At 36.9% G+C, this 17,539-nt stretch overlaps 1 protein-coding gene across 2 annotated transcripts in view; it reads right to left on the reverse strand.

Moving 5' to 3' along the window:
- LOC145662196 (WAP, Kazal, immunoglobulin, Kunitz and NTR domain-containing protein 2-like) overlaps positions 1–13,720 on the reverse strand; it is a 43,371-nt gene extending 29,651 nt beyond the window's left edge. Inside the window, exon 1 of one of the 2 annotated variants that reach the window (XM_081727530.1) lies at positions 13,554–13,720. In XM_081727530.1, coding sequence (XP_081583656.1) covers positions 13,554–13,617 — 64 coding nt within the window. In that variant the 5' untranslated portion in view covers positions 13,618–13,720. The remainder of the gene's footprint in view (positions 1–13,553) is intronic. The other variant, XM_081727528.1, reaches the window with a different exon arrangement.
- Between the last annotated feature and the right edge of the window lie 3,819 nt (positions 13,721–17,539).

Below are 17,539 nucleotides of genomic sequence, written 5' to 3' on the forward strand. Positions count from 1 at the left end.
TACAGCCCTAACCTGGCGCCATGTGACTACCACTTGTTCCTGCATCTAAAGCGCGAGCTCGGCGGTAAGCGTTTTGAAAGTGATGACGACGAAAAAAAAAATTGCTGTGGAGTTATGGTTGTCTTCACTGGCGGGATGTTTCTTTGGGGAAGGTTTGGTCAAGCTAGTCACCCACTATGACAAATGTTGAAACATTGGTGGAAACATGTCGAAGAGTAGTTTAAGGCGTGCTCTTTTATGTAAAAATAAATTTGGCTTGAACAAACCTGTTTTAGTGTTTTTCAAAACGGTACTTACATTCGGAAATGCTTCGTATATTAAGATATATATGCATAAAAATCACTTTTTGTTCTGAAAGGATATGATATTAAGTGTTTGAACCACAGAAGTCTAATGTTGCGGACATGAAGACGCTGCGGTGGATGTGTGGAGTAACACAAAAGGACAAAATTAGGAATGAAGTGATCCGAAGAGCAGTAAAGGTGAGACCAGTAATGGAAAAAATGACATCTATTCCGATGGTTTATACGTTTAAGAAGAAGATCTGTTTAACATGTATTCATTGGATGGATGATATAAAATTGAATAGGAAACGAGCGCGAAACCGAGCAAAGAAGAAGTGATTTGGTTCTGTGACGGAAGATATTTCTGACCAGTGATGAAAATTTTCCGGTTCATAAAAACATTCACCACTTATTCCTACATCGTTGTTTAGCCGTGATGTGAGGTGGAAAATTTTCTTCTATATTTTTCCGGAAAATTTTCCGTTCTTAACAAATATCAGTGATCAAATAAAAATTCCTCAGTATTCATAAAATGGATTGAATTCATGTATAGAAATGTAAAAAAGTGAAAGATCGTTTAAAGAATCTGAAAATTTTCATGGCTCAGACAATTTTCAGAACAATGTAGGAACAAGTGAAACAATTTTTCATGAATCGAAAAATTGTCTGTCCTGTAGTCATGAAAATTTTCCGGAAAATTTTCCAGTTCATAAAAACATACTCCACTTATTCCTACATCGTTGTTTAGCCGTGATGTGAGGTGGAAAATTTTCTTCTATATTTTTCCGGAACATTTTCCGTTCTTAACAAATATCAGTGATCAAATAAAAATTTCTCAGTATTCATAAAATGGATTGAATTCATGTATAGAAATGTTAAAAAGTGAAAGATCGTTTAAAGAATCTGAAAATTTTCATATCTCAGACAATTTTCAGTACTATGTAGGAACAAGTTAAACAATTTTTCATGAATCGAAATATTTTCTGTCTTGTATGAAAAAAATTGAACTTTTTATGAGTCGGAAAATTTTCATCATTTTCAAGCAAAAAGTAAAACAACTTTTTGTGAATCGGGAAGTTTTATTGCTCTGTAGAAACAAGTAAAAGGAATTTTCATGAATCGGAAAATTTTCATCACGATGTAGAAACAAGTGAAAAAACTTTTCATAATCCGGACAATTTTGGATATGTATAGTGATGTTAGGTGGAAAATTTTCCACTATATTTAACTGCACATTCAGCTATAAAATTCAATTCCTGTGAAGTTAGACAGCAACAAATTATCATTTTCCAATTAGCTTTCGGAAACCAGAAAATTTTCTAATATTTCAAGTTGGGTGTTTGTTTGTGTGTGTGTGTGTGTGTAAAGTGCGGGGAACATACATCTAGTTCGTAGAGAACAAGTATCCCATTCCAATATTTAAAATGTAACAAGAAATAGAAAATAAACATTTGTGAATTTATGAATGTCAGAAACACAAAATTCCACTGTTTCTTCACATGTAGGCCTGCCTGTATAATGAAATAACTACATAAAAGTTCCTTATGAAGATTATTTTTGTAACAGAAAATAAGAAAAAATGCTTTGATTTTATTGTGTTTAACACTCGTAAATCATAATTTCAATATTGGAATTTTGTATAATCAACATCTTAGAGCAGATATTTGTATTGTAAAGCTACTATTATTATGTAAAAATGTATTATAAATAATGACGATTTGATAGAACAAGTACATATATATACATACATATATATATATACACACACGAAGGCCATCCGGAAAGTGGTACCCGTTTGCGCCGCATGAAGCGCTCACGACTCGGGGAGCCGCTGGGCAAGGTCAGACCGCGTCAGTGGCTTGTCTGCCTGCTCTGTGCGAGGTTGCATGACGCTAGCAGTGCCTGTGTTGTGTCTGTGCTCGTTTATAATGATTAAACGAATTGAGAACCCCGCCAGTTGTGAAGTGAGGGCCGTGATTAAATTTCTTAATGCACGAAACGTTCGACCTTGTGAAATTCATCGCCAATTAAAGGAGGTGTATGGATACAATGTGATGGACGAGTCGTCTGTTTGGCGCTGGTGTCGCAACTTCAACATGGGGAGGGGGAGTACACACGACGAGGAGCGTTCAGGGAGACCATATGTCATTACAGACGAACTGCTGAGGTCAGTAGACGAATGCGTGAGGAACGATCGGTCCGTCACAATTGATGAACTCTATGAACATTTTCCTAATGTGTCTCGAACAATTGTTCATGAAATTGTCAAAGACCATCTGCATTATTCAAAAATCTGTGCAAGGTGGGTCCCTCGCATGCTCACAGATGAGCACAAAACCAAGCGTATGGCTGCAGCACTGACGTTTCTGGGACGTTATTCCGATGAAGGAAACTCTTTCCTGAATCGCATCATTACAGGGGACGAAACATGGGTTTGTTATACATCACCTGAGAGTAAACGACAGTCCATGGAGTGGCATCATGCTCATTCACCAACCAAACCAAAAAAAAAATCAAGACAGTTCCGTCCACCAGGAAACTCATAGCAACCATATTCTGGGATCGACGAGGTGTACTGCTCATTGATTTTATGGCCCGTGGAGACACAATTAATGCTAATGCGTATTGTGAAACATTAAAGAAATTACGGCAGGCAATACAAAATCGACGGCGGTCTATTGTCTACAGGCGTCATTCTCCTTCATGACAATGCCAGGCCCCATGCAGCTACTAAAACACAACAACTTCTGCAGCAATTCAAGTGGAAAACGTTCGACCATCCTCCGTATAGCCCCGACTTGGCCCGTTCGGATTTTCATCTCATTACGAAGCTAAAAGTCTTTCTGGCGGGAAAAAGATTTGACAGCGATGAAGAACTTAAACGAGGCGTGACTACTTCTCAATACGCTGGCGGCGGAGGACTATGACACTGGAATACAAAAACTCGTCACACGGTATGACAAATGCTTCAATTTGCTTGGTGATTATGTGGAGAAGTAGTGTAAAGTATGCTCTTTCCAATAGAAAAGTGTATATTTGTTAACATGTACTACTGTGTCTTTATTGCACAAACGGATACCACTTTCCGGATGGCCCTCGTATATATATATACACTATAAGAAATATATACACATATATACACTATACACTATAAGAAATATGTTTTTATTTTGTAAATTAAAATGAAATTACTTGTTGCTTTTAGAACGCAGCGCTAATAGTGTAGCTTTTTATGTTTCTTTTATTATTTTATTGGAAGAACAACTACACAAATCAGATTCCTTATTAGTTATATTTCACTTCTCTTCTGAATGAATATATGAATAAATAAATGTTTATTTCCAGAAAATGGTCTTATGCATATTAAACTGACGAAATCTAATATTGTAAGATCAAAGGTGAATTCTGAGGGAAGAACGCATTGAAGTTTTTGAAACATTTTTTAAATGAAGAATCGTTAGATTTTCACTTCATGAAACTTTTTAAGACACTGTATTACCAATAAATTTTACGGCTAAACAACGATGCAGAAATAAGTGGAGTATGTTTTTATGAATCGGAAAATATTCATGACTTTTAATAAATTAAAATTTTAAATAATAGAATGGGATATTTGTACTCTACGAACTCGATATATATATATATATATATATATATATATATATACAGAGAGAGAGAGAGAGAGAGAGAGAGAGAGAGAGAGTGGAGTTGAGTTGATTTTGAGTTTAACTTCCCTTTCAGCAGCGAGACTATATAAAAGGGGACCAACTGATTAACGTGGAATCCGAACTACATGAGCTTCCGCTGGGAATCGAAGCCAGGGCTTCCATGCCAAAGGCGCGTATGCTAACCGCTTAGCAACGAAGGAGCTCGCAGAGGAAGAGAGAGAGAGAAACACTGTGTAAAATTTTACTTCCCAACTTGAAATATTAGAAAATTTTCCGGTTCCCGAGAGGTAATTGGAAAATTATAATTTGTTGCTAACTTTCCTCTACAGAAATTCAATTTTGTAGCTCTATGTGCAGTTAAATATAGTGGAAAATTTTCCACCTAAAATCACTATACATAATATCCAAAATTGTCCGGCTTATGAAAAGTTTTTTTCCACTTGTTTCTACATCGTGATGAGAATTTTCCGATTCATGAAAATTCCTTTCAGTTGTTTCTACAGAGCAATAAAACTTACCGATTCATAAAAAATTGTTTTACTTTTTGCCTGAAAATGATGAAAATTTTCAGACTCATAAAAAGTTCTTAAATTTTTACATATAAGAGAAAATATTTCCATTTATGAAAAATTGTTTAACTTGTTCCCACATAGTACTGAAAATTGTCTGAGCCATGAAAATTTTCAGATTCTTTAAACGATCTTTCACTTTTTAACATTTCTATACATGAATTTAATCAATTTTATGATTGCTGGGGAATGTTACTTGATTACTGATATTGCTTTTTAGAACGGAAAATTTTCCGGAACGGAATCCACCTCACATCACTATTTCTGACGGCAGTCCTGGTGGATATGAAACAAGATAGAGAAAAATGGAGGGAGCGATCCGTAAAGGCTACCATATCTAACTAAGGGGAAAGGTTTAGAAGAAAAAGTGTTCAAGCAATATACTGTAGTAGTAAGTTGCCAGATTTGTAAAATCAGAAAGGAGGAGGACACTTTGACTTTAAAAAAATCACTAAAAAAAATTGGGGTTTTACCGAAACTTAAGTTTGATTACAGATTATATCAAACAGCACATTTTAAAGAAAAAGAAAAACATAATATAGAAATTAATACATTATTAAAGTAAACTAATACAAAAAGTGCAACTGCAAAATGATGACTCATTAGCAGTCACCAATACTAACGATAATTTTTGTCCGTTTGTGCTGCTTCTATCAATGATTTGTCACATAAGAACCTATTATATATTGTGGCACACAAACATGTTTCAGAATCACCATCACTGCTATAATTCATAGAGATTTGAAGTTCAGCCTTCAGAGTATCAACAAAATGGAAGGTCTTACATAATTCTGTAGCCGTAATTGTTTCACTTTCCTGAGAAAACTTTCTAGGAAAAAATGTCTCCAAATTCTTTGAAGTTGAAGCACTGTTCACTTTTAATTTATCATTAGTTGTCTCCGTATGTATAAAAAAGCCACCCTTTCCTTTGTTGCAAATCTCGATGTCACAATAACAAATAGTACAATATGCATAACGATTACCTTTTGCACTTTTCCGTACACATGGGAATTCATTTTCAGAATAACTACAAGCTCTTTTTGGCATTTCGTCAAATTCTTTCCGTTTATATTCGATTTCTTGAGCGCTAAAAATATATCACAAACTTGACCATAATCTTCTTTCTTTCTTCTTATTAAGAAATAGGACTAAAATTATATTCTGGATCATATATAGTTTATAGACGCGCTTGAGAGACAATTACAGGTTATCAGATCAACTGTTTATCGTCAGTCAATATAGTATTCAATATTTGTCAATATCGTCACTCTGGGTTCACAAACTACAGTACTGTAGTGTCTCGCGATCAAGTATTTAATAAAGTCATGGTACTAATAACTTATTTGTCCTATCTTCGTACTGGCAATATTTTATACATCTTGAAATTTTGTTGACCTGTTTTACTAATTAGTCTTCAAACCCGAATAGGGGGACAAAGGCACATCGGGCTTGGATACAAAGCCAGACATCAATTTTTATGTCCAAAATCCGGACGGTCCGGCTAAAAGCCGGACGTCTGCCAACCGTATGTAGTAGTCAAAACATAATACACTACTGAACATTACAACTGCAGCACCAAGAAGAAAAAAGATAGCTGTCCCAAATGTGGCAGAGAGATAGCTTAAAGTATAAGTGTGATTATATTCATGCTCCGTGTGTCATGTGACTGACGGAAAGAACCTTGTAGAGGAATCAGTAATACATGATTTCACTATGAGCATCCAGAACTGTTGCGACATGACGAGGCATAAGTAACCCCGGGTAGCGTAGTCGCTCACGCTCTCGCCTTTGGTGTGGGCGGTTCCGGCTTCGATTCCCGGTGAATATACTCAGTCGAAAAAATGTAAAATCTTTTACAGGTCCAGTTTGCTTTCTTCCTTACACATTCCATTCTTCCTCCCGAATTCTCCGAGTAGTGTTATCGCCAAGGGACGTCAACCCTCATACGCAATGAGCTAACATGGCCATAGGTGCAGAAGCCCAGAAATCTAATTCCTAATCCTAATCCCAACATGGCCATAGATGCTGAAAGCCCAGAAATCTAATTCCTAATCCTAATCCCAACATGGCCATAGATGCTGAAAGCCCAGAAATCTAATTCCTAATCCTAATCCCAACATGGCCATAGATGCTGAAAGCCTTGAAATCTAATTCCTAATCCTAATCCCAACATGGCCATAGATGCTGAAAGCCCTGAAATCTAATTCCTAATCCTAATCCCAACATGGCCATAGATGCTGAAAGCCCTGAAATCTAATTCCTAATCCTAATCCTAACATGGCCATAGATGCTGAAAGCCTTGAAATCTAATTTCTAATTCTAATCCTAACATGGCCATAGATGCTGAAAGCCCTGAAATCTAATTCCTAATCCTAATCCTAACATGGCCATAGATGCTGAAAGCCCTGAAATCTAATTCCTAATCCTAATCCTAACATGACCATAGTTGCTGAAAGCCCTGAAATCTAATTCCTAATTCTAATCCTAACGACAAGATATAAAGACTGTGAACATCTATGATGCTTCAGACTTTTTAATTGATTTATTATGATAGTTAAACATTCAAAATGGATATGAGATATGAAACATGGAATATAAGAAGTCTTTATAGGGCAGGCGCATTAAAATTAGTACCGGTAACAAGTAATTTAGAGAACTACAGGATAGATCTGATAAGAGTACAGAAAATTAGGTGGGAAAGAAAGCTAATGGTGCAGGCCGAAACTTTTATGTTTTGTTAAGGAGAAGGAAATAAAAATCACCAATTAGAATCAGGGTTTTCCGTTCAGTAATTAAACGGATTGAATTTGTTGGTAATAGACCTTCCTTTATTATTCTCCAGGGTCGGTGGTGCGATATTAGAATGCTTCTAACTATACATGCTGCAACAGAAGATAACGATGACGATATAAAGGGCAGTTTTTACGAAGTAGAACGTGTGTTTCACCAACTCCCTTGATACCATATTAAAATTCCAGTCTATAGGGGATTTCAATGCGCAGATAGGACAAGAAGCTATTTTCAAACCGATTATGGGATCGAAAGCCTGCATAAGGAAAGTAAGTGAACTTTGCAACGTCCAAACCCTTATTGTGAAGAGTACGAAATTCTCACGTCGTCGTGACATTTATAAACAGGTCCGTAGCCAGCTCCAAAATGTAGCGGGTGGATGTAGAAGTTAGAGGGATCCGATCCAGCCATATTGTAGTTCATTTGTAAGCCTTCCGTGGAAATTTTAGGGAGGCAGTAAAAATTTAGGGAGCTGCTCCCCTTACCTGCCGTGGATACGGGCCTGTTTGTAAATATACTTGGACCTCACCAGACGGAAAAACACATAAATCAAATTGATCACGTTTTAGTGGATAAAAGAAGGTATAATTGATGTTAGGTCATGTAAAGAAGCTGATTGAGACTGACCTCTACCAGACAGCAGCGATTATAAGAAAAAGATTATCGTTGAAAAAAAAAAAAGAATTATTCAGCGTCTGGAAACAGAGAGGTTTAATTTAAAGAAATTAGAAGAGGGTCAGACGAGAACGAAATACCAAATTGAAGTGCCGAATAAATTCTCCGTTTTAGAGAGTTCAGAATGCACAAATACTTAGGTTGAAATTAGCGACAGCATTAAAATTTCAAGAAAAAAAAGAAAAATAGAGCGCGCAAAAGTACATTAGGGATGGCCACGAAGTTCCGGTTCCGGCGGAACCGGTTCCGCGAGATCCAGTTTTTAGAACAGGTTCTGAAACCGGTTCCGGACTAGATTCGAAAACCCAGTTTCAGAACCGGATCTTAGGAACCGGTTCCAGACCTGGATCCAAAAACCCGGTTCCAGAACCGGATCTTAGGAACCGGTTCCAGACCTGGATCCGAAAAACGGTTCCAGAACCGGATCTTGGGAACCGGTTTCAGACCTGGATCCGAAGAACCGGTTTCGGAACCAGATCTTCTAGAACCGGATCCGTTCAGACCCGAAAACCGGTTCCACTAGGAACCGGTTCTGGCCATCTCTAAAATACATAGGAACAAACGATGGTTCGACCACGAATGCACTCTAATTAGCATGGAAGAGAAAACATGAAAACTGCTTTGACTACAAAATCCCAACAATAGAACTGCACAAAATTTCGTTGATATCAGGTGGGAAACTTCAGAAACCTTTAGAACAAAGAAACGTGATTTTTTTTGCAAGTTCGAATTGTTGAACTTCAAGATAATAGTAAAAACAAAAATATTCAGGACTTGTATAAAGGTAACAACGAATTTAAGAAAGGTTATCAATCTCGCACTACAGCTATATTAAAGAAAGCGGACGGCACAATTCTCACGAATATGGATAGCATTTTGAATAGATGGAAATATTTTTGACAATTTGCTCAAGATGCAACTAAAAAATTATGTACACTCATGCCCGATATGATTGTCGCATATCTATAGCTGTCTTGTTGTCGAAGTATAATTTGATAGTGATTTTGCAGGGTGCTTCTAATACTGTTACTATGAGTATAATCGGGAAATGTATACTTGTGGTAAATTTCATAGGAAAAGAATTATAAAAACGAAAATTAGAATGAGTAAAACAAAATGTTCCTAAATGGACAAGAAAGTTATTTTTTGTTATATTGTTCTTACTTATTGCTCTTTTGACATGAACTTTACCACATGCATGTCTTTGCCGATTATACACATAATAACATTATAAGAAATATCGAGAGAAATCGATATCAAATTATGTTTCTACAACAGAATAGCATTTTGGACATAACTGTACGTGGAGAAAGTAAAATGCACACAAGAAAACTATATTCCAGAGCCTAACCGAACAGGAATAGAAACTGCTATAAAGAAATTAAAGAAATACAAATCTCCGGGTGTAGACGAGATTCCTGCTGAGTTAATTTTAGCTGGAGGAGTGAAGTTGTGGAACGAGATACCCAAACTTATTCTTTTAATCTGGAACAAGGAGGAATTGCCACAAGAGTGGAAAGAATCAATTAATTGTCTCAATTCACAAGAAAGGAGGGAAAACTGATTTTAGTAATTATCAAGGCATCTCTCTCTTTTGTCAAAATACTATAAAATCCTCTCAAATACACTGTTAGCAAGATTGAATTCATATGCAGATGAAATTATTAAACATCATATTTGGAGGATTTTGGCTAAATTGATGAATTATCAATCAGGCATTTACCATTCGTCAAATACACGAAAAGAAATGGGAATGCAATACCACCGTACATCACACGATACACCATTGTTTATTGATTTTAGAAAGATCTACGACTCTGTTAGAAGGATATTTTTTTTTTATCGAATTTGAAATACCGAAAAAGTTAGTTAGATTAATTAAAATATGTTTAAGTGAATCTCAAATTAAATTTCAAATAGGAAATACTTGTCCTCGAGCTTTCACACCGAGAATGTCCTGCAACAAATACAGGGTGCGGCACGTAAAACCGGCCCGTAAAGTGAACATATAAAATGAAATGTAATGTATTGAATATGATTAACTACAACACATAAATGAAATGTAATGTATTGAATATGACTACTCACCTTCACAGCAGCCTTCACAGCAGGTGCTGAAAGTGTCCTCCGCCCACTTCAACACACATGTGAGCACGATTGAGGAGATTCATATATACCCTTGTCAGTTCTTGTGTTGTAATGCTATTGGTGACATCCTGGATCCTGGTCTTGAGTTCTTCAATTGTGTGTGGATTTGTTTCGTATACTCTTCCCTTTAACAGTCCCCATAAGTAAAAGTCACACGTGTATAAGTCTGGTGACCGAGGAGGCCACAAACCTTTGCTGATTGTCCTCTCTGGTGTAAACATCTCATGCACAAGAGACAATGATGCAGCTGATGTGTGGCATGTTGCACCGTCCTGCTGAAAGTAACATAACTGACGCTCCTCTTCGGTCAAGTGTGTATAAAACTCCTCCAGGATTCCCATATACACGTCACTGTTCACTGTCGTCTCAAAGAATATGGACCCAATAACGCGTGTGGCGGAAATGGCACACCAAACACCAATCTTCTCATCATGCAAGGGTACCTGGTGGATTGCGTGTGGATTTTCTGTCGACCAATACAGGTTGTTTTGGGAATTTACGTACCCAGACAGGTGGAACCACGCCTCGTCACTCATGATGAGCATTAGTGGATCCAAGAAACCACTGGCAACATTGCTCAACAGCCATGAACAGAAATGCACCCTCTTCTGCAGGTCAGGCTCCTTCAGTTCTTGCACAACACTTATCCGGTACGGTTTTAACTTCAGTCCCCTTAAAACACGTCTGCAACTTCTCTCACTCGCATGAACCTGTTGACTCAATCTCCTGGTTGACTTTCGAGGACTTCTTGTCATTATCTCCTCCACCTGCATCTTTAATTCAGGTGTGCAGACAGATGGTCGTCTGTTCCTGGGAGCATTTTGAACCGATCCTGTACGCCGCCATTTTTCAATCAATTCCTGAATGGTGCTTTTTGCTGGCACAGAACGTCCTGGAAATTTCTCCCGAAACAAATTCTTTGTTTTCACAAAAGATCCAGTGAGAATGAACCCTTCAACAATGACAACACGCTCGGGTATCGAATACGGCATTATCACACATTGACACTCACCCGGCTTAACACAACGAGGCCTTTTTTCTCAACTGGTTTCGACAAGTTTCACTGGCTGCGGCTGCACGTGACTGCTGCAGGTCACGTAAGTCGACCCGACCTCGACACGCCATCTCTTGGTAGGAAGGTAGATTATTTAAGTGTTGCCAAAAACACAATATATCAGAATATTACGACGGGCCGGTTTAACGTGCCGCACCCTGTAGTTGCATTGTCTCCATTATTATTCAGTTTTGTTCTAGAAATTACTATAAGAAAAATCAAAGATAGCAAGCAGGACTTAGAGGTCAATGGTACTCACCAAGTTATGGCTGATGGTGTGAATCTGACAGTGGATGATATGAAGACAATAGCAAAGATGAAGGGGTGTCATTAAATGTCTGTAGAAGTTTGGGTTTAGAAGTAGTGAGCGGAGGTTTCTCAATTTGTGGGAAGCGATCATTAAATCAGTGTTTCTACTGGCATTCTTACGGAGGGCTTTGATTCTTAATCTTCCCGGATGGTTTGTTGGCTGGATGTCAGTTTAACGACCCTTTCAGCATCGAGGCTATATGAGATGCAGACCTCAGTTTAACGTGGGATACGAATCACATGAGCTGTATACCTTATACATATCACCACTGTCAATCCATTGCTGGATGTGGTCTCAGCAACACTTTTGCGTAACCCTCTATCTTATGCAGTGCGCTTTTCCACGTAATGTAAGTATGTAGTGTCCCGTACTATAATAAACAGCTTTTAAATATACATTACGTTTCAAGAAAGAAGCATTGCAAACGTAATAGTACATTTGTGAGTTTGATTCATCAAATTTTCATATTGATACAACTTACAGTGGCGACTCAAGTATCAGTAAAATGTTTCCGTATAGGAAGTAGTACAAAGTTGCCGAAACCAAGGACGTACGCAGTGGGTGGGTCCTGGATGTTAGACTCCTGAAATTACGACTTTTACAGGCGACTTTACAAATTGTAATGTATCCACGTATTGAAGAGGACCCACCCCCGAAACGAATTCCTGCTTACGTTCCTGTCCGAGACAAAATGTACAGGTTTCCAGTTACACCTTTTACACAGTCGCGAATAATATAACAACTAATGTTGAAAACGATCGAAGAAAACGGATTTTTTTTTAAAAAAAAGAAAGCTGTTTTTTTACCGTTTTCTTTCAAGGTCAGGGAAAAACCAGAAGATTATGAAAAGAAAAAAAAATAGTTTTTGAAATCTTTTTAGCAATTCTTTGTTCCACAACCGTTGTAAAACTAAATTTGAGCACCAAATTTACGAACACTGGAAACGACGACATCTCACATACTCCCGAGAACTAGTCGAGGATTTTCGGGGTGAATATGAGTAGTAGTTGGGGAAGAACGCCTTTTAAAAACATACTAAAACAAAAAAGAAAAGAATTCGGAGGTAGTGCAGGAATTCGGCTTCCCATGTGCAACTATGTCCAGGGTGTACCGAGAATGGGCGGATGAAGAATTTCGGGACTACTGTTCAAACTGAGAGCAACAAGTTCAGTCCTCGATTTGATCTGATTTTTGAATTTAGCATCCATTCAGCAGCGAGGCTATGTGACATGGACCTATAGCTTAAAGTGATCCGAACCACAGAAGCTTCCGCCAGGTAACGAATTCGAGTTTCCCATGCCAAACGTGCTTACGTTATTCACATACCAACGAGGGAGCACAGATCAGTCCTCGATGACCACAGTTTGAGAAACGCTGGGTTAGGCGGACACTGAGCTCAGAATGCATCGAAAACGGACAGTATTATTTTCACTTGCCTTTCTTTCCCGCTACAGTTGGAACGTTGCCTTTGCAAACCGTGATTTAGGAATTAAGAATTTATAACGATTATAATTATCAGAACTTACGTATTCAACAGAGAGACATTAAAAAAAAATTATCTCCTATTTGAAATGGACGGACTTTAGAATGACCAGTGACATAAAAGATTTTTAAATAAATAAATAACATCCCGACGAAAAATACATTAGTTAAAAAATACAAAATTAAGCTCCATAAATATATAATATTATTCAAAAATTGGCTTTATTTTTTTAAACTGTGGTTCTACTGAAGTGAAGCCTTAGTAATGTAAACCTGCACGACATCTCTTGGCAACTGAGCGAAGTTAAGCTGTCAGTTCACTATTTGAAAGTTGAAACCTCGGAATGATGGTCTGAAATTGGGCGAACGGCGTTAATGACCTCAAGTAACGGGTCATCTTCTGGTCTTGTCGTTGGCCAAATTTCAACCAATATTTCACTTCTGTTCATTCACGATACAACATCCAACTTTAAATTAATATTAATATTATCATAAGAACAGTATTACTAACCAAACAGAATTTGCTACAGTTTGAAAAATGATAGAATATCAAATAAAGCGCCATCTACTTACCAGAGGAAGCGTCAACAGATAATGCAGGTGAAATTAACACAAGTAATAATCCAAGGATCTCCATGACTGATTTTATTTGGCTCGTAACGAGATCATGCGACGAAACAAAAACAAGGCGTGACTTAAGTGGTCTTGGCGCATGCGCAATATAACAAGAACAACTTTTTTATGATATAAAGTTGTCTGTGATGATGATCACCTGTGTTTTGATCTTACGATGGGATATTTACATGTTACGTCACGTGTAAGTATAGAGATGAATTTTATTGCGGAAAAAGAGCCCAAAGCAGTTATCGCAGTGGCGGAACTAGTATAATGCAAAACACCGCTATATGGAGAGACTCGTGCGATCATTCATTAACTATTTGCGTCATCGCAATTCAAAATATGCATTTTAGTTTGAGACAATAGAGATAGCAGTTACAATTTATTTGTTTATTTATCTATTTATTTTTTGCGTATTTTACATTCCGTTATGCTCCGCAATATTTGCGAAGTCGGGTACGAAATGACACCTCCGGTCTTATAAAGGGCGCATTGTTTAAGTGTTGAAGAAGCAAGACTATATAGCTTTCTGTAACAGCGAATCTTATTCCAGAATTAATGCAAAGTCAAATTCGTAATGAGTTAGCTACTACCTCCGGTATGGTATGCTCATATACAGGACCGGCTCCAATATATGTGAATTTGCACGGGATGGCAAGTTTAGGGAAGCGGCAAAATCTTTCATAACTATATTATTTAAAATAAATATTTCTTGTTGGAAACAGACTTCATGATGATAGTAGTTAAATTTATTAAGCTGACTTTCTATTTGAATGCTACCTTCATAAATCATGTTAAGGTCGCATTAGTTTAAGGTGACATGACAGTGCTAAAGCAAATGATCAAGCATGAATTGCTTGATTGTTGTCAAATACAAGAACTCAATTCTCGAACAGAGAACACCTGTTCCATTTAATTAGTTGTCACAGTTTTGATATGAAAACTAGTCTTGTCTTTGTCACAAACATGTTTCTTATCATTGAAGGTGGAAGCCAGCAAGCATTCATAGCATTACTATTAAAATATTTAGTTTGCTTTTAGGGTTGAACCATGTCTTTCTGATCATAATTTGGTAATTTTTAAAGTATTTTGGTACTTTGGTTACAAAGCACAGGGTGTTTATTTCAAAGCAACATTGCCATAAAATAGGTCTTATGTGTAGCTACTGAGCAGAGCATTGCCCTATTATGGTAAAATATCATAAGAATACTCTCAGTAATTACCAACAGTTTCCTTGAAATATATAAAGAACTTTCTCAGAACGTAGGAGATAAAGCTTCTACAATACTAAATTTGACTGTCCGCTGTTGACGAAGATAGAATTATCTAAAAAAAAAAAAAAAAAAAAAAAGTGACCCGCAAATCATGTTTACGAATATTATTACCATAGCGAATATTATTATGAAAGCAATAATGCCAATTAAATGATCACTGAAGTTATAATTCGTGCGGATAACGCAATAGAATGCGGTGTTGCTTGAGAGCAACACTGCGGAATAATGGGTTAAATCTTTTTAACAGATGTAGATGGAAAATTAAGCAATAAATATAAAAGAGCTAGTTGCATTGGGATTACAAAGTGATATATTGAGATTGAAGCTTGATATTGAATTCTGTAAAAAAGGATTATCATAATTTCCTCTGCAGGCGTATTTATTCTATCTCAGATTATTATTTAGAGAAAAAAAAAGACCCAACGAGATTGTATTTGTAGTGTTTAGGCCTTTCAGAGTGTGAACACTTTTTATTAATAATTTACGATTATAATTATTCAGTGAATTCCATATTTTCATTAACGCTATGGTAAATACTTAAAATCATGGCTTTTAAGATTTACTCTTTGGGTCGGGAAATGCTGGCATTGCACAGGGCGGTAAATTGCCTAGGGCCGACCCTGTTCATATGCATAGACCGCTCATATCTACTTGTCTTAGGTGTATTTTCAGAGTTGTTAAACGAGTTACAGCTTTTCATCAAACAAGCTATTGGGTTCTCTTTTATCCAAATTAACATACGTTTTAAAAATTTTTTACACGTAAAAACTGTTAGATTTATATGTCACGTTTTACTTGATTGGACTTAAGTTTAGTGTTTCTTTCAGCAGCGAGCTAAAATGAGACAGCTTAATTTGGGTATCAATACGCCCGTATCTAAGGGGGTTTAGGGTGGGCCGGCTCCCCTAAATTTTTACTGCCCCCCTAAAATTTCACGGTAGGATTGCAAATGAACTATAATATGTGGTGAACTATAATATGGTTGGATCGCACCCCCTAACTTCTAATCCCCCTACAGTTTTGTTCTGGCTACCGGCCTGGGAATCAAACCCAAGTCTCCTGCACCCAGTGATCCCATGTTACTCTTGATGTGTCTGAAAGAGATGCATATCATTATTCACGTCGAAGATTGGGTTATAAATAGAAAAACGATCAATAACTATAACTTCCTTTAGAAAGTTCAATGAAAACCAGGTTCACCAATGCAGTTCAAATCAGAGAAATATATATATATATATATATATATATATATATATATATATATATATATATATATATATATATATATATATATATATATATAGATAGATAGATAGATAGATAGATAGAGAGAGAGAGAGAGAGAGAGAGGAGAAATGACAAATAGTGATGATGCTAGAAGGGAGACAATGGTGCGGACACCCCCGTGGCGTTGTATCTCCCTTCGAGCACGTTGTGTTGTGAGGTAGGTCAAGTAATACAAAAACTATTATTTTCGATATAGGCAGTGGCGGATCTAGCCCGGAACCGGGGGGCCTAGGCCTTTAATAATTTTTTTTAATGACAAAAATAATTTTACCTATCATAGTCTGGGTTCTGGCTGTCCCCCTAGTTTTGATCTTATAGATTTGCCTATATGAGCATATAGGCCTACAAAAATATAGCTGCTCCTCCCCAAAGAATTCCACAGCCCCTCTACTTACTCCTTTCAAGAAATTAAGGCTGCCGATGTACTTGTGTGCACTTGAGAATTGCTTCAACGTAGTAGAACTTATTTTAAATCTTTAAATCTGGTATTACTTTACTGCCACAATCATTGAACCAGGGCCGCACATGATTTAAACTCGGCCCTGTGCCCCAACAAAAATTTCTGTATTTATTTTCTAATAAAGAGTACAAAATAAATAATTTTTAATTATCAGTGTAATTAAAATACAAATATTATTTAAAAGTAATTAAAAATAAACTCAGACAGCATGATAAGTCATCAATTGCCGTTGAGTTCATTTTTCTAGTCGCTGCCATAACCTACATTTTTGGATAATTCAAATTCTGATCACACTGTAATTTCTATGGAAGGCAACATCGAAAATTCTTCCGATTCGTATTTTCTGGTGTAGAATAACATTATCTATTACTGAGGTAAGTTACATTTCATTATCTCTTTCCACTTACGAAAAACTGGCAAAAGAAAAATTGTTAGCTTTTCAAAAATATTTAGTAGTCTGCCCCCTTAAGAAAAAGATCATTTTCTTGAAACGTAATATTTATTTAAAAGCTGTCTATTACAGTACAGGACACTACATACTTACATTACGTGGAAAAGCGCACTGCATAAGATAGATGGTTACGCAAAAGTGTTGCTGAGACCACATCCACCAATGGATTGACAGTGGTGATATGTATAAGGTATACAGCTCATGTGATTCATATCCCACGTTAAACTGAGGTCTACCTCTTATATAGCCTCGATGCTGAAAGGGTCGTTAAACTGACATCCAGCCAACAAACCATCCGGGAAGATTAAGAATCAAAGCCCAACGTAACAATGCCAGTAGAAACACTGATTGAATGATCGCTTGCCACAAATTGAGAAACTTCCACTCACTATGGCCCTCAGCTCACAATGACCCATTGTATTATCAGTTAGCAATAATAATATTTCTCACCTCCCTCTTTTCCCTTCTC

The sequence above is a fragment of the Thermobia domestica genome, chromosome 10 (assembly GCF_964235325.1).
Source record: "Thermobia domestica chromosome 10, izTheDome1.hap1.1, whole genome shotgun sequence".
Classification (NCBI taxonomy): Eukaryota; Metazoa; Arthropoda; class Insecta; order Zygentoma; family Lepismatidae; genus Thermobia; species Thermobia domestica.